The sequence below is a fragment of the Schistocerca gregaria genome, chromosome 3 (assembly GCF_023897955.1).
Source record: "Schistocerca gregaria isolate iqSchGreg1 chromosome 3, iqSchGreg1.2, whole genome shotgun sequence".
In the NCBI taxonomy this organism is placed as follows: Eukaryota; Metazoa; Arthropoda; class Insecta; order Orthoptera; family Acrididae; genus Schistocerca; species Schistocerca gregaria.
In genome coordinates, this window is record NC_064922.1 from 685,301,218 (window position 1) to 685,327,609 (window position 26,392).

The window sequence follows — 26,392 nt, forward strand, 5'->3', positions numbered from 1 at the left end:
ATCATATGCAATCACAAGACAAATTCTTGAAACATACAAGTGATTGTGTCATATCAACTTGATTAGTTTACAGATTTTTTCAGAGACTGTATAAGATATGAAGTTTTATAGACACGTATAATAAGTTCATTGTTTTTGTTGAATGAATTCAGTTAACTGTGTGTTATGAATGTGTCTGTTAATGTACAGATTGAAAATGAGGAGCACTTTTTTTTCTAACATATACTGTTTCTTTTTCGCAGATACGGAAACCACTCATGGAAAGAAAAAGGAGAGCTCGAATAAATCACAGTCTCAATGAACTTAAGAAACTGATCATGAATTCTGAAAATGAGGTAACTTTAATATTTTTCACACAATTTACCATGCTGTTGTTGGTGTCACTCATGGAATCTACAGATGCAGAAAAGCACTATTTATGTTGTTGTTGTTGTGGTCTTCAGTCCTGAGACTAGTTGATACACTCTCCATGCTACTGAATCCTGTGCAAGCTTCTTCATCTCCCAGTACCTGCTGTAACCTACATCCTTCTGAATCTCGTTACTGTATTCATCTCTTGGTCTCCCTCTACGATTTTTACCCTCCACCCTGCCCTCCAATACTAAACTGATGATCGCTTGATGCCTCAGAACATGTCCTACCATCCGATCCCTTCTTCTAGTCAAGTTGGGCCACAAACTTCTTTTCTCCCCAATCCTATTGAATACCTCCTCGTTAGTTATATGATCTACCCATCTAATCTTCAACATTCTTCTGTAGCACCACATTTCAAATGCTTCTATTCTCTTCTTGTCCAAATTAGTTATTGTTCATGCTTCACTTCCATACATGGCCACAATCATACAAATACTTTCATAAACGACTTCCTGACACTTAAATCTATACTCGATGTTAACAAATTTCTCTTCTTCAGAAACGCTTTTCTTGCCATTGCCAGTCTACATTTTATATCCTTTCTACTTTGACCATCATCAGTTATTTTGCTCCCCGAATAGCAAAACTCCTTTAATACTTTAAGTGTCTCATTTCCTAATCTAATTCCCTCAGCATCACCTGACTTAATTCGACTACATTCCATTATTGTTGATGTTCATCTAATATCCTCCTTTCAAGACACTATTCATTCCATTCAACTGCTCTTCTAAGTCCTTTGCTATCTCTGACAGAATGACAATGTCATCAGCGAACCTCAAAATTTTTATTTCTTCTCCATGGATTTTAATACCTGTTCCAAATTTTTCTTTTGTTTCCTTCACTGCTTGCTCAAAATACAGATTGAATAACATCGGGGAGAGGCTACAACCCTGTCTCACTCCCTTCCCAACCACTGCTTCCCTTTCATATCCCTCAACTCTTATAACTGCCATCTGGTTTCTGTACAAATTGTAAATAGCCTTTCGCTCCCTGTATTTTACCCCTGCCACCTTCAGAATTTGAAAGAGATTATTCCAGTCATCATTGTCAAAAGCTTTCCCTGTGTCTACAAATGCTAGAAACATAGGTTTGCCTTTCCTTAATCTACCGTCTAAGATACGTCGTAGGGTCAGTATTGCCCCATGTGTACCAATATTTCTACAGAATCCAAACTGATCTTCCCCGAGGTCAGCTTCTACCAGTTTTTCCATTCATCTGTAAAGAATTCGTGTTAGTATTTTGCATTCATGACTTATTAAACTGATAGTTCAGTAATTTTCACATCTGTGAACACCGGCTTTCTTTGGGATTGGAATTATTATATTCTTCTTTAAGTCAGAGGGTATTTCGCCTGTTTCATACATCTTTCTCACCAGATGGTGGCGTTTTAACAGAGCTGGCTCTCACAAGGCCATCAGTAGTTCTAATGGAATGCTGTCTACTCCCAGGGCTTTGTTTTGGCTTAGGTCTTTCAGTGCTCTGTCAAACTCTTCATGAAGTATTGTATCTCCCATTTCATCTTCATCTACATCCTCTTCCATTTCCATAATATTGCCCTCAAGTACATCTCCCTTGTATAGACCCTCTATATTCTCCTTCCACGTTTCTCCTTTCCCTTCTTTGCATAGAACTGGGTGTCCATCTGAGCTCTTGATATTCATACAAGTGGTTCTCTTTTCTCCCTTTAATTTTCCTGTAGGCAGTATCTATCTTACCCCTAGTGAAGTAAGCCTCTACATCCTTACATTTGTCCTCTAGCCATCCCTGCTTAGCCATTTTGCACTTCCTGTCAATCTCGTTTTTGAGACGTTTTTATTCCTTTTTGCCTGCTTCATTTACTGATTTTTTTTTTATTTACTCCTTTCATCAATTAAATTCAATATCTCTTCTGTTACCCAAGGATTTCTATTAGCCCTTGTCTTTTTACCTACTTGATCCTCTGCTACCTCCACTATTCCATCTCTCAAAGCTACCCATTCTTCTTCTACTGTGTTTCTTTCGGCCATTCTTGTCAATTGTTCCCTAATGCCCTCCCTGAAGCTCTCTACAACCTTTTTGCAGTTTCTTCAGTTTAAATCTACAGTTCATAACCAATAGATTGTGGTCAGAGTCCACATCTGCCCCTGGAAATGTCTTATAATTTAAAACCTGGTTCCTGAATCTCTGTCTTACCATTATATAATCTACCTGAAACCTGTCAGTATCTCCACGCTTCTTCCATGTATACAACCTTCTTTTATGATTCTTGAACCAAGTGTTAGCTATGATTAATTTGTGCTCTGTGCAAAATTCTACCACACGGCTTCCTCTTTCATTTCTTAGCCCCAATCCATATTCACCTACTACGTTTCCTTCTCTCGCTTTTCCTACTACCAAATTACAGTCACCCATGACTATAAAATTTTCGTCTCTCTTCACTATCTGAATAATTTCTTTTATTTCATCATACATTTCTTCAATTTCTTCATCATCTGCAGAGCTAGTTGGCATATAAACTTGTACTACTGTAGTAGGCATGGGCTTCGTGTCTATCTTGTCCACAATAATGTGTTCACTATGCTGTTTGTAGTAGCTTACCGCATTCCTATTTTCCTATTCATTATTAAACCTACTCCTGCATTACCCCTATTTGATTTTGTATTTATAACTGTGTATTCACCTGACCAAAAGTCTTGTTCCTCCTGCCACTGAACTTCACTAATTTCCACTATATCTAACTTTAACCTATCCATTTCCCTTTTTAAATTTTCTAACCTACCTGCTCGATTAAGGGATCTGCCATTCCACGCTCCGATCCATAGAACACCAGTTTTCTTTCTCCTGATAACGACATCCTCCTGAGTAGTCCCCGCCCGGAGATCCGAATGGGGGACTATTTTACCTCCGGAATATTTTACCCAAGAGGACGCCATCACCATTTAACCATACAGTTATATTGCTAAAAATATTCACACCAGATTTTCTGCAGAATCTGTTAAACTCTTGAACAAGCAGTAGTTCTAATATTTCCGTATTTCAAAGTAAAATTCCTGAAAGAAATAAAGTAGCACAAAAATCTCCAACAACAATCAATATCACACTCACAAAATCTCTCGACTTTATTTTCTAAATTATGGTACCAGTACCTTTCAACCACTGTGGCAGGAGGAAGCACTCTTAATGTGCCTCCAGATAGGGGACTGTCCTCTGATACAAGGACTTTTCTAGGAGGAGGATCCACCAGTATTCAGTGCTTTCATGTACAGATATCTGTGCATCACTTCTTAACAGAATGTGTTTTATATCAAGCCAAAAGGGCTAAAACTAAGCAACCACTTTACCTGCCCCCTATTTTAGAAGATGGCGTATCAAATGTGGTTCATGTTTAAAGATTCTGTGTGATGTCTGGTCTTTTCAGTAGTAACTTAGGTAGGAGATTTTAATGTGTTTCCAGGATGGTTGCTTCATCTTTTGTCCTCTTTGCTCACCCAGGCATATCCTCCTTTTACAATATTTTAGATGTTGTGTAGTTATAGTTTGTTGTGTATTTTAATCACAAACTACCTTGAGGCAAACATTTTTTGGTGTTACGTGTAAAAGTGTGAGTGTGGTTGAGAGAGTGTTTCTCATGGTGGCTGAGGATTGCATTTTATATTTTTCCACCTGTTTCATGCTGTTGTTTGTTGTTGTGGTCTTCAGTCCTGAGACTGGTTTGATGTAGCTCTCCATGCTACTCTATCCTGTGCAAGCTTCATCATCTCCCAGTACCTACTGCAACCTACATCCTTCTGAATCTGCTTAGTGTATTCATCTCTTGGTCTCCCTCTATGATTTTTACCCTCCACACTGCCCTCCAATGCTAAATTGGTGATCCCTTGATGCCTCAGAACATGTCCTACCAACCGATCCCTTCTTCTGGTCAAGTTGTGCCACAAGCTCCTCTTCTCCCCAATCCTATTCAATACCTCCTAATTAGTTATGTGATCTACCCATCTAATCTTCAGCATTCTTCTGTAGCACCACATTTCGAAAGCTTCTATTCTCTTCTTGTCCAAACTATTTATCGTCCATGTTTCACTTCCATACATGGCTGCACTCCATACAAATACTTTCAGAAATGACTTCCTGACACTTAAATCTATACTCGATGTTAACAAATTTCTCTTCTTCAGAAACGCTTTCCTTGCCATTGCCAGTCTACATTTTATATCCTCTCTACTTCAACCATCATCAGTTATTTTGCTACCCAAATAGCAAAACTCTTTTACTACTTTAAGTGTCTCATTTCCTAGTCTAATTCCCTCAGCATCACCCTACTTAATTCGGCTACATTCCATTATCCTCGTTTTGCTTTTGTTAATGTTCATCTTATATCCTCCTTTCAGGACACTGTCCATTCCATTCAACTGCTCTTCCAAGTCCTTTGCTGTCTCTGACAGAATTACAATGTCATCGGCGAACCTCAAAGTTTTTATTTCTTCTCCATGAACTTTGATACCTACTCCGAAATTTTCTTTTGTTTCCTTTACTGCTTGCTCAATATACAAATTGAATAACATCGGGGAGAGGTTACAACCCTGTCTCACTCCCTTCCCAACCTCTGCCTCCCTTTCATGTCCCTCGACTCTTATAACTGCCATCTGGTTTCTGTACAAATTGTAAATAGCCTTTCGCTCCCTGTATTTTACCCCTGCCACCTTTAGAATTTGAAAGAGAGTATTCCAGTCAACATTGTCAAAAGCTTTCTCTAAGTCTACAAATGCTAGAAACGTAGGTTTGCCTTTCCTTAATCTTTCTTCTAATATAAGTCATAAGGTCAGTATTGTCTCACGTGTTCCAGTGTTTCTACGGAATCCAAACTGATCTTCCCCGAGGTCGGCTTCAACTAGTTTTTCCATTCGTCTGTAAAGAATTCATGTTAATATTTTGCAGCTGTGGCTTATTAAACTGATTGTTTGGTAATTTTCACATCTGTCAACACCTGCTTTCTTTGGGATTGGAATTATTATATTCTTCTTGAAGTCTGGGGGTATTTCGCCTGTTTCATACATCTTGCTCAGCAGATGGTAGAGTTTTGTTAGGACTGGCTCTCCCAAGGCCGTCAGTAGTTCCAATGGAATTTTGCCTACTCCCAGGGCCTTGTTTCGACTCAGATCTTTCAGTGCTCTGTCAAATTCTTCACACAATATCATATCTCCCATTTCATCTTCATCTACATCCTCTTCCATTTCTTGATGTTCATACAAGTGGTTCTCTTTTCTCCCTTTAATTTTCCTGTAGGCAGTATCTATCTTACCCCTAGTGAAATAAGCCTCTACATCCTTACATTTGTCCTCTAGCCATCCCTGCTTAGCCATTTTGCACTTCCTGTCAATCTCATTTTTGAGACGTTTGTATTCCTTCTTGCCTGCTTCATTTACTGCATTTTTATATTTTCTCCTTTCATCAATTAAATTCAATATTTCTTCTGTTACCCAAGGATTCCTACTAGCCCTCATCTTTTTACCTACTTGATCCTCTGCTGCCTTCACTTCTTCATCCCTCAAAGGTACCCATTCTTCTTCTACTGTATTTCTTTCCCCCATTCCTGTCAATTGTTCCCTTATGCTCTCCCTGAAACTCTGTACAACCTCTGGTTCTTTCAGTTTATCCAGGTCCCATCTCCTTAATTCCCCACCTTTTTGCAGTTTCTTCAGTTTTAATCTACAGGTCATAACCAATAGATTGTGGTCAGAGTCCACATCTGCCCCTGGAAATGTCTTACAATTTAAAACCTGGTTCCTAAATCTCTGTCTTACCATTATAAAATCTATCTGGTACCTTTTAGTATCTCCAGGGTTCGTACATGTATACAACCTTCTTTCATGATTCTTAAACCAAGTGTTAGCTATGATTAAGTTGTGCTCTGTGCAAAATTCTACCAGGCGGCTTCCTCTTTCATTTCTTAGTCCCAGTCCATCTTCACCTACTATGTTTCCTTCTCTCCCTTTTCCTACACTCGAATTCCAGTCACCCATGACTATTAAATTTTCGTCTCCCTTCACTATCTGAATAATGTCTTTTATTTCATCATACATTTCTTCAATTTCTTCGTCATCTGCAGAGCCAGTTGGCATATAATCTTGTGCTACTGTATTAGGTGTGGTCTTGTCCACAATAATGCGTTCACTATGCTGTTTGTAGTAGCTTACCGCATTCCTATTTTCCTATTCTTTATTAAACCTACTCCTGCATTACCCCTATTTGATTTTGTGTTTATAACCCTGTAGTCACCTGACCAAAAGTCTTGTTCCTCCTGCCACCGAACTTCACTAATTCCCACTATATCTAACTTTAACCTATCCATTTCCCTTTTTAAATTTTTTAACCTACCTGCCCGATTAAGAGATCTGACATTCCACGCTCCGATTCGTAGAACGCCAGTTTTCTTTCTCCTGATAACTACATCCTCTTGAGTAGTCCCCGCCCGGAGATCCGAATGGGGGACTATTTTACCTCCGGAATATTTTACCCAAGAGGACGCCATCATCATTTAATCATACAGTAAAGCTGCATGCCCTTGGGAAAAATTACAGCCGTAGTTTCCCCTTGCTTTCAGCCGTTCACAGTAGCAGCACAGCAAAGCCGTTTTGGTTATTGTTACAAGGCCAGATCAGTCAATCATCCAGACTGTTGCCCTTGCAACTACTGAAAAGGCTGCTGCCCCTCTTCAGGAACCACACTTTTTTATCTGCCTGTCAACAGATACCCCTCCGTTGTGGTTGTACCTACGGTACGGCTATCTGTATCGCTGAGGCACGCAAGCCTCCCCACCAACGGCAAGGTCCATCATGGTTCAATGGGGGGGGGGGTTCCTGTTGCATATGTTTCTCAAAACAAGAACACATTCGTCTCCCATCAGTTGAGTACAGGTGCTGACAACCTCTCTGTTAAATGCTTATACATACCACCATCACCATTACATGTTCTACACTCCCTACACTTTTGGTTGCTAGGTTCAAGAGCACATAATGAATCATTAGAGAATGAATGCCACTTTCTTCCGTTTCTCTTATTGACTACATTCTTGCACACAATATTATTGTGCTTTTTGATGTCATATTGCTAATGAAAAATAAATACTGATGACTTTTCTTGTACTGACACCTTTTCACAAAAAAAAGACAATTGCTGATATAAACTGAAAGTTTGTGTCCAGACGCCATTTGTAATGTAGGCTGCAGCAGGAGCCAAACCTTGTGAGCCACAAACTTTTAACAGCTTTAGCATATTAGTTAGGGGGCACATGACAGTATCGCCTATGAAAGAGTTTATATCACTATGCTTCAGTTTTTGAAGTAAATCAAGGTAAAAAGTTATGATGCAGCATGTGTTTCGGACCAGGTGGAATTGTTATAAAATTTGAAAATAAGATTTTCCATGTGACAAATATTGCTTTTTTGAAGCAATTTTATTGTTTTATGGATCACTGTTTTTCCATGGATGGTATTTCAAAACAGTTGACTGTTTCATGATACTTACGCTGTTGTTGGTCTGGAAGACTCTCTTGCAGATATGAAACTGGTGGGTGTTGAAGGATCATTCTCAATGTGATGAATAATTTTCAATGGCCCTACATGACTAATGCCAGAAAGGAGAGAAAAATTATTTGCTCGGCCACCCTCGATAGTACAAACAAGTTATATATCTTAAATCAAGAAATGAGCTTGTTTTCAGCAAAAGAAATATGCACACAGCCAGTGCAACAACATTTAGAGCATCACAGACTGTCAGCACAGTGACTCTATGCATCTTCCACTGACACAGCAGCAGAGAGGGACACGCTAGCAGTTAACATCAAATGAGGATACAGAAGCTGGGGTGGCATCAGTTCACCTTTTCACATGAGTCCCATTCTGCATACAGCATCAGGATGGGTGTTTCTGTATGCACAGGCTCCAAGGAGAATGAACACTGCCACACTGAATTTTGCATATGTCATTGTTATACAAGCCCATCAGTTGGTATGTAGGTCTGGTCTGCCAATGGATACATACTAAGAACATTTCATTCACAAAGACAGTAATTTTGACAGTGTAGGTTACATTTATGATATGGGAAGGCTGGTGTTTGGTTCTTATCGTTGAGACAGCCATGATGGAACCGTACTACCAGATTATGCAAGACCACATGTTATACATGTTGTCCTGACTTATCTCAACACAGTGTGTCTTTGTGTTGCTCTAGTGAACACATTTCCACATAATTCAACCACTGAAAAAGTTTCGTCAATGATTACCAAGAAAATGCTATGCTGCCAATCGTCAGCCATTACAGTTGATGAATTCTGATACATAATTGAAGCAGCATGGAATGACATACCCATGTTGGTCATCCAAGCTCAGTTTCACTCAAAACTCTGAACCATTAATACTGGTGGCAGTTTGGCGTGATAAATTTTACACACCATATATGCCAAAATCACCTAAAAATTTAATCATGTATTGTTCCTACTGTACTGAGTACACACAAAAAGTAGTATTTTGCTATTTACTATCTTCCCTGGTGTTGCATTTTTTATGCTCAGCAATTGATTTATACCCACAATGACAAGAAATCAGAGAGATGATGATTTCAATCCATTGCAGATATATTTCAGGAGGAGAGCAGTTCCTAACAGGGATAGTGATCATATGGTATAAGGCTAGTGTTCACATAACATTCAGTTGCCTTGTTTGTGGGTCTGAACTGCATTTTATGGAATATATTTTACTCTTTCATAAGCAAATGAAATTGGTCATGAAATAAGTATATACACTCCTGGAAATGGAAAAAAGAACACATTGACACCGGTGTGTCAGACCCACCATACTTGCTCCGGACACTGCGAGAGGGCTGTACGAGCAATGATCACACGCACGGCACAGCGGACACACCAGGAACCGCGGTGTTGGCCGTCGAATGGCGCAAGCTGCGCAGCATTTGTGCACCGCCGCCGTCAGTGTCAGCCAGTTTGCCGTGGCATACGGAGCTCCATCGCAGTCTTTAACACAGGTAGCATGCCGCGACAGTGTGGACGTGAACCGTTTGTGCAGTTGACAGACTTTGAGCGAGGGCGTATAGTGGGCATGCGGGAGGCCGGGTGGACGTACCACCGAATTGCTCAACATGTGGGGCGTGAGGTCTCCACAGTACATCGATGTTGTCGCCAGTGGTCGGCGGAAGGTGCACGTGCCCGTCGACCTGGGACCGGACCGCAGCGACTCACGCCAAGACCGTAGGATCCTACGCAGTGCCGTAGGGGACCGCACCGCCACTTACCAGCAAATTAGGGACACTGTTGCTCCTGGGGTATCGGCGAGGACCATTCGCAACCGTCTCCATGAAGCTGGGCTACGATCCTGCACACCGTTAGGCCGTCTTCCGCTCACGCCCCAACATCGTGCAGCCCGCCTCCAGTGGTGTCGCGACAGGCATGAATGGTGGGACGAATGGAGACGTGTCGTCTTCAGCAATGAGAGTCGCTTCTGCCTTGGTGCCAATGATGGTCATATGCGTGTTTGACGCCGTGCAGGTGAGCGCCACAATCAGGACTGCATACGACCGAGGCACACAGGGCCAACACCCGGCATCATGGTGTGGGGAGCGATCTCCTACACTGGCCGTACACCTCAGGTGATCGTCGAGGGGACACTGAATAGTGCACGGTACATCCAAACCGTCATCGAACCCATCGTTCTACCATTCCTAGACCGGCAAGGGAACTTGCTGTTCCAACAGGACAATGCACATCCGCATGTATCCCATGCCACCCAACGTGCTCTAGAAGGTGTAAGTCAACTACCCTGGCCAGAAAGATCTCCGGATCTGTCCCCCATTGAGCATGTTTGGGACTAGATGAAGCGTCGTCTCACGCGGTCTGGACATCCAGCACGAACGCTGGTCCAACTGAGGCGCCAGGTGGAAATGGCATGGCAAGCCGTTCCACAGGACTATATCCAGCATCTCTACGATCGTCTCCATGGGAGAATAGCAGCCTGCATTGCTGCGAAAGGTGGATATACACTGTACTAGTGCCGACATTGTGCATGCTCTGTTGCCTGTGTCTATGTGCCTGTGGTTCTGTCAGTGTGATCATGTGATGTATCTGACCCCAGGAATGTGTCAATAAAGTTTCCCCTTCCTGGGACAATGAATTCACAGTGTTCTTATTTCAATTTCCATGAGTGTAGTTACCAGTAGAAAAATGTTGGAGCAAAATAAGGCAGTCATGCGCATCTTTAAAAGATGCTGATAGAAAAGCAGGGACCAGCTGCCTCAATTGCCGTTCTGCGTCCTCACCAAAATTTTTGGCATGCAAACATCTTCGCACTCTAAAATAGAACATTCTAAATTATTTTACCCAGTCTGCTTTTAGTTAAATCTTCATACTCAGCATCTCCCTCTCACTGCTGCTGTCTATGTATGTCTCTCTTCCACTGTCTTTTCTTTCTCCCATTGTTTTATGATATATTCCACTGTCACTGTCTCCTCTCAGACTCACAGTGTCCCCTTGGGTCTTTGTTTCCCACTGCCACTGTCTCCACCAAACCTTGGCAAATCAAAAATTCAGGGGGGCTCAACTTATTTTTTTCCTTGTACCCACTTGTTTAAAATTTCAGTCCAAAATATGCCTTCGCTCCTGTAGCTACGTGTTAAAGTTCACCAGTCTGAGATGGTCCAGACCACCTAGACCTATGTATGGTCTCCACTCACCTGTTTTTATTCATTTCCATGGTTTCCTCTTTTGCTCCCACTGCTTCTGCCTCCATCCATTTCTCTATTAATGACACTGCCTTTCACTGACCATCAATATCTCCTCTCTCTTTGGCTCCCACTGTCATTGTCTTCCTCCATCTCTCTTTCTCTTTAACTGCCACTTTATCTCTCCCACCATCAATGTCTCCTCTGCCTTCTTTTCCTACTCATACTGTATCGTCTTGCTTCCACCATCACTGTCTCTCTGATACTCTCTTCAGCACAAAGAAGCACAAATAAGTTTGTACACCAAATTTTTGGTGAGGAAGGCAGACTGAGGATTGAGGCAGCTGGTTCTCCACTTTTCTGTCAGATTCTTGTAAAAAGAACACATTTGCCTTACTTCTGCTCCAGTAGGAGAATTTTCCTCTGGTTCCTTTTTCACCCTGCTACAGCAGGTTGTGTTACTTATACAAAATGAATTCTGTACGGCAGTAGGAAGTTCTGACAATGTATACACGTATGTACTTTTACACATATAAGTAACAAATAAGTAATCAAAAGTTAACACAAAATTGTTTGCCTTACATTTTAAGAATACTTTGCTCATTGATTACAATTCATCTAAAATGCCTGGCTTATGATTTGTATCTTAAAATGTTATGGGCATAAGTCTGTACATTTGAACCTTCTGATTCCAGAAACAGATCATGATAGTGAACAAAAATTTCGGATTTCCCTGAGAACACCATCTTAAGAACCAGTGGTAAAAATTTTAATGATCTGCCATGAATAGAAATTATGGAATTGGCCATTCCCATGATTGGTACTTTCTTATCGAAAAATCATGGTGTTTCAGGCTTTTCTCAGGATCTGCCCATGAACAAATGGTGCTTTTATAAGTCACCTAAAGTAAAACCAACACTATACCTAATTCAAAAGAACCAGTCAACCTGCTCAGTTTTCTTGGGCTGGAGGAAATGTATGTTTCAATTTTGACACTGCAGATTAGGATAGAGACTGTATACCCAGGCTCCCAATAGGTGTACAAATGGTCACTAGGCCAAGGGCTACCCAAAACGCTTGACCCCTTATCTCTGTGGTCAGTGGAGTCCTAGATATTACATTTTTGTGTGTGGCTTTTTGGAACACATCGGTACCATGTTCAAAACAACATTCATTATAATAAATTACACTGAGATTGTTTCCCTCACCCCCTCTGCCCCAGTATTTCATATGACAATGTTAGAGAAGGGAAGCTGCTACTCACCATATAGCGGAGATGCTGAGTCGCAATAGGCACAACAAAAATATTCACACAATTACAGCTTTCAGCCAATAAGGCCTTTGTCAGCAATAGACACACTTACACACACACTCCTGCAAACCCAGCTTGCACACAACATCTGCAGTCTCACACAACTGAAACCACAACTGTCTGAGACTGCAGACATGTGGGCTAGTTTCATCTGTGTGAATTAGTGTGTGTGTGTGTGTGTGTGTGTGTGTGTATTGCTGGCAAAGACCTTAATGGCCAAAAGCTATATTGTGTGAATCTTTTAGTTGTGCCTATTGCGACTCAGAATCTCTGCTATATGGTGAGTAGCAACTTTCCTTCTCTAATATTGTTACATTCCATCCCAGGTTTTCCATTGTTTGAGTATTTCATATGATACTGTTATACACATGGTACTGAGCAAAACTAACCACCAGTCTTCATAAAAGTTAACTAAGTAAGATGCCCTTAACAGATTTGATGGTAAATGTGTCCAAAGATTCTCTGCTCTCCCTGCTTCTGTTGCAAGTACTTTCCAAGGCAAAGTAAAGTGTTACCATGACAGGAAGGAAACAAGTAAGTCTTTAAGAAAGAAAAGAGAGAGGTACTGATTTTACAGCAATAATTACTTAACACTTTTGTTTACTTATTCGTTTTCATGTTCTCTAAAAAAGGACAATACACTTTGTGACAAACATCATAGGAAAAACACAAATATATGCTGAGGTGACAAAAGTCATGGGATACATCCTAATATTGTGTCAGATCTCCTTTTACCTGATGTAGTGCAGTAACTTGACATGATGTGGAGTCATCAAGTCATTGGAAATCCCCTGCAGTAATTTTGAGTTATGGTGGCTCTGTAGCTGTCCTTAATTACAAAAGTGTTGCCAGTCCAGGATACTGTACATGAACTCGTGTCTCAATTATGCCCGTTAAAGGTTCAATGGAATTCATGTCGGGCGATGTGGGTGTTGTCCAGAATGTTTTTCAGACCAATTGTGACACAACACTGTTTGGGCACATGAAGTCCATGAATGGCTGAAAATGGTCTCTGAGTAGCTGAACATAACTACAAGGGTTGGAACATAAATAGTGGTAACTATTTATTCACAACCGATACAAAAGAGTTACATACCGGGTGATCAAAAAGTCAGTATAAATTTGAAAACTCAATAAAACACGGAATAATGTAGATAGAGATGTACATATTGACACACATGCTTGGAATGACATGGAGTTTTATTAGAACCAAAAAAATACAAAACTTCAAAAAAGTTTGACAGATGGCGCTTATTCTGATCAGAATAGCAATAATTAGGATAACAAAGCAAAGATGATGTTTTTTACAGGAAATGCTCAATATGTCCACTATCATTCCTCAACAATAGCTGTAGTTGAGGAATAATGTTGTGAACAGCACTGTAAAGCATGTCCAGAGTTATGGTGATGCATTGGCATCGGATGTTATCTTTCAGCATCCCTAGAGATGTCGGTCAATCACGATACACTTGCGACTTCAGATAAACCCAAAGCCAATAATCGCATGGACTGAGGTCTGGGGACCTGGGAGGCCAAGCTTGAAGAAAACGGCAGCTGAGCAAATGATCATCACCAAACGGCGTGTGCAAGAGATCTTCCACGCGCCTTTTCAGGCAATGTCAACATGCTGCGACTGCTGGTGCATCTGATTCTCTCTCTCATTACAGCTTACAGCTCCTTTTATACTTGATTGTCATGCAAAGTCACTGACATTTTGCTGTCCATCGCCATCTGTAGGACATTTTGTGTCCTTCAAAGTAGTTACCAGCATTGTGTAGAACCTGTTGCCAGTGATGTGGAAGGCATAGTATACCACTAGTGGAGCCTGTTCTGTTGATGGTGCAAATGGAGTGGTCTACTACCTGGTGAATCTCTGGAATAGTTCTGAAAAAGAATGCTACGAAGTGGTTCCTTCTTCTTTGGAATCAAATCAAAAGACGCAAGGACTTAAGTCTGGGGAGTATGGTGGATGGTTCATTACTTCCCAGTCCCATCGACGGAACAGAGCAGCCACAGCTTGTACTGTATGCATCCGCACATTGTCATGCAAAATGATGGGTGAGTTGCTCAGAAAGTGTTTCCATTTCTTTGCAAAGCTGGTCACAGGTGATGCTCCAAAAACGAACAGTAATACTGTGCATTGATGGTCTGCCTTGGAGGAATGTAATGCCTGATGCATGTCTGCCACATTTGCCGACCATCACTGAAGCCTTTTACTCACCGTGCCACTGTTCTGTATGGCAGTACCAATTCCCTGCATGCCTCTTTAAGACCTTGATGACATGCTGTACGACCTCTGGCACATTCAATTTTGATCCAACTCCATTGTTCATGTTTCGAAAACAAAGTGACACCGTTATAGAAGACCACTCGCTCACAAGTGACTGTGTTTCCCTCGATTGTGCACACACTGGTGATGTGGGATGGGCGAGTCCATTTGCTCAGAGGTAACGTAGGTATGTCAACAACATGTGCTATCAGCAACAAAAGTAGATTCCATTGCATAGAGTCTCCACAGCAGTGTTGCCACTATTTAAGTTACAACCTACATATTTCCACCCAATGATCAGTTCAGTTGGACCAGAAGACACAGTCCACCCCATGAAAACACAGCCCATACCTTTATTGAGTCACCATGAACTTGCACAGTGCCTTGTTGACAACTTGGTTCCATGGCTTTGTGGGGTCTGCACCACACTACCAGCTGTTACCAGCTGTAATTGGGACTCATCTGCTCAGGCCATGGTTTACAGGTTGACTAGAGTCCAAGTGATGTGGTCAGAAGTCCATGAGAGGTGCTGCAATTTTGTGCTGTTAGCAATGGCACTTGCATCGTCGTCTGCTACCATAGCTCATTAACGACAAATTTCACTGCACAGACCTAATGGATACATTTATCATACATCTCACATTGATATCTGTGGGTATTTTACGCAGAGTCACTTGTCTGTTAGCATGGACAACATTATGAAATGCCGCTGCTCTCAGGTATTATATAAAGGCTGTCGGCCACTTTGTTGACCATGGTGAAAGGTATTGCCTGAAATGTATTCTTGGGATATTCTTGACTAGGTGGATTTCGAAATATTGAATTTCCTATCATTATCATCATCATCATCATCATTTAAGTCTAATTATGCCTTTCAGCATTCAGTCTGGAGCATAGCCCCCCTTATAAAATTCCTCCATGATCCCCTATTCAGTGCTAACATCGGTGCCTCTTCTGATGTTAAGCCTATTACTTCAAAATCTTTCTTAACCGAATCCAGGTACCTTCTCCTTGGTCTACCCTGACTCCTCCTACCCTCTACTGCTGAACCCATGAGTCTCTTGGGTAACCTTACTTCTCCCATGCATGTAACATGATCCCACCATCTAAGCCTGTTCGCCCTGACTGCTACATCTATAGAGTTCATTCCCAGTTTTTCTTTGATTTCCTCACTGTGCACACCCTCCTGCCATTGTTACAATCTACTAGTACCTGCAATCATCCTAGCTACTTTCATATCCATAACCTCAACCTTATTGATAAGGTAACCTGAATCCACCCAGCTTTCACTCCCATACAACAAAGTTGGTCAAAAGATTGAACGGTGCACAGATAACTTAGTCTTGGTACTGACTTCTTTCTTGCAGAAGAGAGTAGATTGTAGCTGAGTGCTCACTGCATTAGCTTTGCTACATCTCACTTCCAGTTCTTTCACTATGTTGCCGTCCACTGAGAATATGCATCCTAAGTACTTGAAACCATCCACCTCTTCTAACTTTGTTCCTCCTATTTGGCACTCGATCCGTTTATATCTCTTTCCCACTGACATTACTTTTGTTTTGGAGATGCTAATCTACATACCATAGTCCTTACATTCATGATCTAGCTCTGAAATATTACTTTGCAAACTTTCAATAGAATCTGCCATCACAACTAAGTCATCCGCATATGCGAGACTGTTTATTTTGTGTTCACCTATCTTAATGTCAACCAGCCAGTCTATTGTTTTCAACATATGATCCATAAATAATATAAACAACAGTGGAGACAGGTTGCAGCCTTGTCTTACCCCTGAAACTACTCTGAACCATGGACTCCATTTACCGTCAAATCTAACTGCTGCCTGACTATCTATGTAAAGACCTTTAATTGCTTGCAAAAGTTTGCCTCCTATTCCATAATCACGTAGAACAGACAATAACTTCCTCCTAGGAACCCAGTCATATGCCTTTTCTAGATCTATAAAACATAGATACAATTCCCTGTTCCACTCGTAACACTTCTCCATTATTTGCCATAAGCTAAAGATCTGGTCCTGACAACCTCTAAGAGGCCTAAACCCACACTGATATTCATCCAATTTGTCCTTAACTAATACTCGCACTTTCCCTTCAACAATACCTGAGAAGATTTTACCCACAATGTTGATTAAAGAGATACCTCTGTAGTTGTTACAATCTTTTCTGTTCCCATGTTTAAAGTTTGGTGTGATTACTGCTTTCTTCCAGTCTGATGGAACCTGTCCCGACTCCCACGCCATTTCAATTATCCTGTGTAGCAATTTAAGACCTGGCATTCCACTGTATTTGATGAATTCTGACTTAATTTCATCCACCCCAGCCGCTTTATTGCACTGCAATGTATTGACCATTTTCTCCACTTTCTCAAATGTGATCCTATTTCCATCATCATTCCTGTCCCATTGTACATCGAAATCTGAAACATTACTGATCGTATTTTCACCTACATTGAGCAACTCTTCAAAATATTCCCTCCATCTGCCCAAGGCATCAACAGGATTCACCAGCAGTTTTCCTGACCTGTCCAAAATACTTGACATTTCCTTCTTACCTCCCTTTCGAAGACTGCTAATTACACTCCAGAATGGTTTTCCAGCAGCTTGACCCAAAGTCTCCAACTTGTTTCCAAAGTCTTCCCAAGATTTCTTCTTGGATGCTGTAATTATCTGTTTGGCTTTGTTTCTTTCTTCAACATAACTTTCTCTGTCTACCTGAGTTCTAGTATGTAACCATTTTTGATATGCCTCCTTTTTCCTTTTACATGCTGCCTTGACTGTGTCATTTCCACCAAGCTGTTTGCTTCATCTTACCTTTACACACTACTCTTCCTAGACATTCTTTGGCCACTTCTAGTACTGTGTCCCTGTACCTTGTCCATTCCTTTTCCAGTGACTGCAATTGACTACATTCAACTAACTAGTACCTTTTTGAGATCACTGTTATGTACTTGTGACTGATTTCCTTATCCTGAAGTTTCTCCACTCTTATCCTCCTACATATGGACATGACCTCCTGCACTTTCGGCCTCAAAATACCAATTTCACTGCAGATTAAATAGTGATCAGTGTCATCAAAGAATCCCCTGAATACACGTGTATCCCTCACAGCCTACCTGAATTCCTCATCTGTTATTATATAGTCAATGACAGAACTGGTTCCCCTGCCTTCCCAAGTATACCAGTGAATGCTCTTATGTTTAAAAAGGAGTTTGTGATTACTAAGCCCATACTGGCACAGAAATCTAAGAGTTGTTTCCCGTTCCTGTTGGCCTCCATATCCTCTCCAAATTTACCCATAACCTTTTCATACCCTTCTGTTCGATTTCCAATCCGGGTATTAAAATCACCCATGAGCAGAACACTGTCCTTGTCCTTTACTCTAACAACTATATCACTGAGTGCGTCATAAAAACTATCCATCTTATCTTGATCTGTCCCTTCACAGTGCGAATATACTGACACAATCCTAATTTTCTTGCTAGAAACTGTCATATCTATCCACATCAGTCGTTTGTTTACATACCTTATTGCAACTACGCTGGGTTCCATTTCTTTCATGATGAAAAGCCCCCCACCCCATTGTGCTATTCTTGCTTTGACATGCGACAGGTAGACCTTGTATTCTCCCACTTCCTCTTCTTTCTCACCCCTTACCCGAATGTCACTAACAGCTAAAATGTCCAACCCCATCTTACTTGCAGCCTCTGCCAGCTCTACCATCTTCCCAGAGTAGCCCCCATTGATATTAACAGTTCCCCATCTCGTTACCATTCGTTTGTCGAGTCATATCTTAGGAGTCAATTAGAGTTGGGACTCCATCACCTCCAAAGGTCTGAGGCATTTTGCTCTGATTGTTGCCAGCATTGTATTTATAGTACCAGGGAAGCAGGTTGCTAGCCTTACTTGCCCAGGGTCCCATTGAGTTTTACCCCTAACGGTTGAGGGACTAACCAGTGGATTTGGTAGTCTTTGCCGTCTGAGCACAAAGGTGACCACGACTTGGAATATGTCCGAGGTGCCCAGACTTATTCCAAAGTAACTGGTATCCTGACTATCAGGACCACTTACTTGGCCACTCATACATTGCACATGGTTCATGAACTAGGACATGATACCAGGAACCCACACCATGAACCACATTTCCTAATGCTTTTCAAAATGGAATGCCTTGTGTCTATCTCCAACTACCATTCCACGTCCAAAGTTTGTCAGTTCCCATCGTGTGGCCATAATCATGTCAGAAACCTATCCACATGAATCACCTGTGTACAAATTACAGCTCTGCCAATGTACTGCCCTTTTATATTTTGCATATGTGATACTACTGCCACTTTATATATTCATATCACTATCCGATAACTTTTGTCACCTCAGTGTATGTTCTGTATTGAGTACAAACAGGTGTCATGAAAATACATAGGCATGAGTTCATGAAATGAAAATACTTGGAACTGTGAAGGAGACCAATGACATTTGCAATGGGCTAATGATAATGATACAAGTTGGTATCGTGCTCACATATTACATTATTAAAATTCATGACTGCTTTCAGCTTTGCTGTCATAATCAAATCCACAGCAGTGACACACAGACACATATCCAATACATAAATTTATCAGATGTTGAAAATACTGCTACAGTTGTAAGGCTCTTTCATTTAGAACATGACCAGTTTCAGGCTCTTACACACTGATCTTCAGGTGTCCATGCTCTACACTCTGTGGTAGCACACTGTGTCTTGTACTCATCCATCATGGCAATTGGAGTCACAGCACCAAGTTAGAAAACCTGAAGATGGGCATATAAGAACTTGAAACCAGTCGTGTTCTAAATAAAAGAACCTTACAACTGTGACGGTATTTTCAACCTCTAGTGTAATGCTCAGTTGTGGATGTTACTCTGACATGATTGTTCGGCACAAATTTATGTTTTGACTAGGTGCCTGTGTACTGCCACTGTACTCACTTGATCTGATGCCTGCAAAGCCAAAATCTGTTGTAAATTTTAAAATACTAATATGTGACAAAGACATTGGATACCTATAGTTAAATTAGTGAGCATGTATGTGCATCAACTTTTTGCCTTGGTCATGGTTTTTGATTGCAATATACAAATGTTTTGAAGGTTTCATTCTCTATCAAAAGAGTAAAAAATATTGCATTAAATGCAATTTGAACAAGCAAGCAAGGAAGTTTAATATGTTTAGTCTTCACCCCTACATGCAGAATTTTAATTTCTCAAAAACTGCCATGTCATGAATCTGATATGTGTAAATAATATTTAATTGTTCTTGTCTGTTCTAATGAATCTGTCTGATGCAAAGTAGATCCTGCATTATGACTTATGATGCCTATTTTTGCAAACATGGAAGTGTACTAACATGAACTCTTTGAAAGAAATTATCTTCAAGTGCCTCTTCTCCACTCTCCCGAGACTAAAATTCTGTAGGTCACTGAAGTCATTTACTCATTGACTCTCCTTGTGCAGGTTGAGAAACAACAGGAAGCAACAAAAAATTCTAGTAATAGCCTACTCATGAACAGTTCTGTTCTTCAAATACCTTATATTATTTGAAAATTAGTTCACTGTCCTGAAATTAAAAATAAGGGTTGCTCCTACTACATCTGTTGCTCCATACTGTGAATGAACAGCTTCTGTCCTACTAGTGATGCACAAGGCTAAAAATCATGCTAATTCTTGTCACTGAGATATTGTGCCACCCATTCATCATTTTCCTTAGATTCTGTCATTGAGTAGAACCTTCAGGGAGTGGTAACAACTCAAGGCATACATCAAAACAAGGTAGAGCAGTTATCAGAAACTAATTATACACAATATTTGATAAGTTTTTATAAATGGTATAAATGAAAGTAATAAACTTGTCATGGAAGTCACTAGTTGAAATTTCCTGGCAGATTAAAATTGTGCATCAGACTAGGACAGAACTTGGGATCTTCCCTAGGTGACAATCTTACTCACTGAGATAACCAGGCATGACCCATGACCCGCCCTTGCGGCTTCACTCGTCTCAGTACCTTTTCTCCTTCCTTTCAGATTTCACAGATGGTCTCCTGCATACATTGTGGGTCTCGTACTCCTGGAATAAATGACATTCTGCAAATGTGCAGTGTTATGAAACTGGTTGACAGATTAAATAGAAAGGTTGGAGAAAGGTACTGGTTGAAGTGAAGTAGTGAGAGTAAGTCACAATTTATACCTGGTTAGCTCTGTCAGCACTTCCTGGAAAATGGAAGGTTTGAAGCTCAAGTCTTGGTCCGGTACACAGTTTTAATCTGCCAATAAATTCCATAACAGTGCACACTCAACTTCAGAGTGAAAGATAATCCCGGCAGTCACTACTTAAAAAAACGAGTGTGTTTTTATAACAAGTATTGTTATACTTGCCTTGTGGCTAATATGAATTTTCAGTCTTTCAGTCTACCTAATCAGATAATTTCAGAGAGGACCTACTAATAAAATGTGTTTGTAACCTTCTTTAGACTTTCTAGTGACTTACAATTATTGCTTCATTTACATTCACAGTTTACTGACAATTTTTTTCACCAGGACACAGGACTCATGCTTAATCATGGATGAGGAAGGATAAATCATATAGCATTATTTTTGTGCATTGATTTGCGGTTGTATTCATCACAGTTGATTTTAAAATTATTATTATTGTTATTATCAGCCAAAAATAAAAACAGAAAGTACAGTAAGTCTCATGCTCAGGAAGTGAGGTTGGAGAAAGATGAAGGAATCCTTCATTGGTGTTCCTAGCAAGGTTCTCATGGAGATGGTTTGCTGTTGCCCACCTCCTCCTTCTTATGAAGAATCCAATTTATACTAGTATAGTGTGTAGGACTGTGATGAGTGGTACTGCATTGTTGTGGTTTTGTGAATAAAAGAAAGGGAGAAGATTAAGTTTGCTGCTGGCAAATGCCTTAGCCTTTCTTAAGAGCAGCAAGGGGATTGGTTAGTGAGGGATAGATGGATATCAACCAAGTCACTTGTCATTTGTTCTTGTTCTGTGAGATATGGTGAAGAGATTGTGAATGTAACCTAAGGTAGTGGCACATTGCCTGATGATCTGGAAATTAACACCACCAGGAAATTAACACCACCTTCTATTCTTCCTTACCTGCCAGTGAAATTCAGATGAAGAGAATTAATTTTACAACCAGAATCTTAACTGTCTGCCTGCAATACAAGTGCCATTGTGCAAGTATGCAGTATTGATTTCAATTAGAAGTTTGCTTGGTCAAAAGTGTCATTAGGATGTAAATACACTTGAAAGATAATTGGGTTGTTTAAATAAGAACCCGTAGAAGTTTTAGCTATCTATTACACAATTTTCTTATTGATTACTTTGATCAATAAATTTCTCTATCAATTTTTACCCTAAATATCATTCCATAGGGCAATATGGAGCAAAATCATTCAACACAAGCTAACAGTTTTTTTTTTTTTCAAATCACGCAGTAGGCAACACACAAGTGAAAAAGTTGATGAACTTACCCAATTGAAGTGAACACTGGCATCAAACACCAATAATTCCTGGAACATTAACAGCTGGACAGTCATGGATATGTGTTTTGTTTACATGTCTAAGAAAGAAGAGTCACTTTTTTTCTTTTCCCTGAAGTAACAGCAAAGAGTTGCACTCCTAGTTGTCTATGACACATTTTCCTAGACTGATTCCCTAATGATTTTAATACACTATATGTCATTCCTCTTGCAGTCACATAAGACCTGTCTGATCATGAAAGAACTTGTTTATACACTAATGCACAAATGTCTTTTAGCGAGTACTTTTTTTGTCATGTTCTGTTTTTAAATGAGGTTATCAAATGTAACATCTGCTTTTCTTCATTTTGTTGTAGAAATTAAAGGCTACTAAACTTGAGAAGGCAGATATTTTGGAGATGACAGTGAAACATCTACAGGAACTTCATGGACAACATTCACAGATCAGCAGGTCAAGTGCTCCAGAAGAATCTACAGAAACACATGAGAAAAATCCAGTGCTCAGATCTGAAAGGACTGTGACCCCTGTTTTGCATGTTCTGCATATCACAGGCACAAATCATTTTTCTCAGTCCACACATAGTACCACACACAGTACACAGAAAGTACGACAAAATCCATTGACTGGATGTGAAGATTTTGGTAGAAGGGACATTACTTCAGAAACATTTGTGGAAACAAAAGACAGATTTTATATTGGTTTCTGGGAATGTGTAAAAGAAGTGAACAAAGCAATTAACAATGTACAACCTAGTTTAAAAAACAGATTATCAGAGCATCTGCAAAGACACCTCCAAAACCTGCAGAAGAAAAGTAATTCACAGAAACTACAGAAAGAAATGTGGAGGCCATGGTAACAAGAATGGACTGTAAACCTACAAAATAATAGAGTATGTTGAATATGGCATGGTAAATTATGATATCATTTTTCTGTCCATACTGCTCAGAGTGATTTTATTTATGTCTTTCCAAACCGACACAATAAAATTGCAAAGCAGGAGATTTTTGACTTATTTTGTACATATATTGGTAATGATTTTTTAGCTCACTCAGTGGTATTTTAGAATTATTTCTGTCTCTGTACTACTCTTCTGAATTTCTGTTATTTTAATTGTTTCTCCCTTGTTTTTTGATTTATCTCTTTATTCTCTTTGGTAATTGCTCCTCTTGTTACATCTGCTTTTTATCTTGATCTATAGTAATGATTAATGAGGACCACCACATCTGTATTTATACAACAATTGTTATGTAATGAGTGGTTTCATTCTTTTATAACATCAGCAATAGTTATATAAATATGTCTGTGGTGGTTCCCATTAATAATTAATATTAGTATCAATCACATGTGAAACTCAACAAGATCAAGATTATGTTAATCAGTTACCATAATTACTGTATTCTACCACATTTCTTTCTTTATGATTCTGTTGTAAGTTCTTTCAACTCAGGTATCATAATTAACTTTTTGTCAGTTCCTTGGATTCTTCTACCTCTGCTTGTTGCTCCTCCTCCCCCCTCCATTCCACCCCTTCCCAACATCCCATCTCTCTTCTTATTTGAAACAGTGGTTTAATTATTTATTATTCTGGAATCTCCCATAAATCCTGATCCTGTATTTCAACATATTGTACTCTAACCCCATTTCTATGACACCCTCTCCATACGGAAATTTGCTCAAAATTTGTCATACTGTCACGTAGGTGGAACAGTTCTTATATCAGCTACATGATATTCACTAAAGTGAATGATACTTTGCAACAAATATCCTCATTTGTGGAAATCTCAAATAGCAAAAGAATTTAAATGAGACAACTGAATAGTTCTCAACTTCTTTTTACATATATAATTTAGACCTTATTGTCTGTGGACAAATAAAGAATTATTTTGCATTGTGGGTATACATGGTAGTCAACAACAGTGTGAAAAGCTTGTAAGGATGTGGCAGGGGAGATGGTGCTGAGAAATATTTTTTTAAAAAATTGATACATTGTGCCATTTCTGAGTTGCTTAGCATTTAAGTTAGCCAATCAGGTCATCACATGCACAAATTCAAGTGTACTTCCAGATACAGTGTCACCAAACTTGTTCTTCATTTGCGTTCCTCAAACCAAGCAAATGTAGCTTTTGCTCACCTAGCTTAAATTTATCTCTTGCTAAACAGGGTCATTTTAATGGGTAATGAGCATTTGAACAAGTGGAACTCACAGCCTCATAGATGTCTGTGCATTACCATATTTTAGCACGTGCAAGTGTTTGAATTTGTCCTGACTGGCTAACTTCAATGCTAAATAACTCAGAAATGGTGCAATGCATCAGTTTTTTTCTTAACAATTATTTCACAGCACAATCTCACCAGCAACATCAATACAAGCTTTTGAGACTGTTTCTGACTGCTCAGTATAGTACAATTACGGCATAATACAAGGGAGAAATGAAAATAATACATCTTAGTTATTCACAAACAATGTGGTACAAATGAGAAGATAATCTCCTCTCAAAGGAATTATTTAATTCTATATATAGACATACTAAGCCAATGACTCCTTCAAAAATCTGTTCTACAAATTGAATCCCAAATAGTAGGTGTATATATATGTAATTTTTATGTTATGCATTGTGAAGTGAAAGTCACAATATTTTCTAGTGTTGTAAATATGTACATCATTGCCTAAACTATTGTATTATGCATATTGAGATTAACTGTATATTTTTATAAATATATAGTGATGGACATGTAAGTAATTTTTCCTCCAATATGTACTTCCAGGAAAAAACATGGAAATCACATGATCTTCTGTTAATGTATGATGTTATCATAAACAGTTTACTTGATACAATTAAGACACAATGTGCTGTTGCAGCCTTTTGTATCATCCTTTTCACCACATGAGTCTTCCATATGTGATTCATCTGCCATTAAACATTAAATTACAAATTATTTTAATGAACATTTTAATATTATTTGAGTAATTTGATTTCCAGAGAATGTAATATGATATATATGCAAATAAAATCAAAATTACATGGTAAAAACAATGGTCTGTTATTTATATTTTTGAACTTTAATCCACTATCTATCATGATTGTTGCACATTTGATATTATCCTAATCGATGTACTCAGTTTAATATGCGTGGTCAAAAATACCCAAATTTTACTCAGCTATGTCACTTGAAAGAACCATCAGTATCACTTTTAAACACAAGTTTAATGTAAAATTGCAGCATTTGTAGTTCTGCACAAATATCGGGATACACTGTTACCCAGGGCATCTCCAGATACATCTTCACTGGTCATCAGGACTCTACTCAAAGTGGGAATCATCACTGTAGATTGTTCTACTCTAGTCAATGAGATTCCAGGCTGAAGATATATGTGGAGATGCCTCAGGTAGTGGTGGGCTACCAAACTGACCATTGCCTGCCATATGGCCCAACAACCAGAAGTGATGGTCTGGGGTGCCATTTATTTTCATAGTAGGACTCCACTGGTTGTCATCCATGGCTCCCTTACATCACTGTGGTATGTCAACGATATTTCATGTCCCGTTTTGTTGCCCTTCATGGGAAGCCATCCTGGATTTATTTTTCAGTGAGATAATGCCCACCTGCACAAGGCAAGAATTTCTACTGCTTGTCTACATGTGTGCCAAACCTTAACTTGGCCAGTAGGTGTCACCACATCTCTCCCCAGTTAAGAACATTTGGAGCATTATAGGCAGTGCTCTCCAACCATCTCGGGATTTTAATAATCTAACAACTCTATCGATCAGTGTCAAGCTGAATACCAGCTTGCATAAGGGCCAGAGGTGGACAAACGAATTATTGAATTGCTTAATTTGTGAAGCTCTTTCTCTTGAATAAGTCATCCAATTTTATGAAATTGTAATCATTTGTTTGTCTGTACACGTACATCTAATCTATTGATTCCCATCCCATTTGGACAATTCTTCCAAGGTTCATCATTTTTCTTCTTCTTCTTTCTTCCTTAGAGTGTATTTGGAAGCCACAGACTAGGTAAGCAGCACTCTTGAACTTTGACAGATACAAATTTACATTTAATACAGGGTGTACACTTGTTTGTCAATTTATATTACTACTGACTGCCGAACAATACACGACAATACATGTACACCATGTAGCTCCATAGAA

General features: G+C 39.6%; 1 protein-coding gene across 1 annotated transcript in view; it reads left to right on the forward strand.

Moving 5' to 3' along the window:
- The window catches only part of LOC126354858 (enhancer of split mgamma protein), a 43,079-nt gene extending 17,801 nt beyond the window's left edge, over positions 1-25,278 (forward strand). The window contains exons 2-3 of the mRNA XM_050004847.1: positions 243-335; positions 22,599-25,278. Of these exons, the coding sequence (XP_049860804.1) occupies positions 243-335; positions 22,599-23,099 (594 nt within the window). The 3' untranslated portion in view covers positions 23,100-25,278. The remainder of the gene's footprint in view (positions 1-242; positions 336-22,598) is intronic.
- Positions 25,279-26,392: the final 1,114 nt, after the last annotated feature.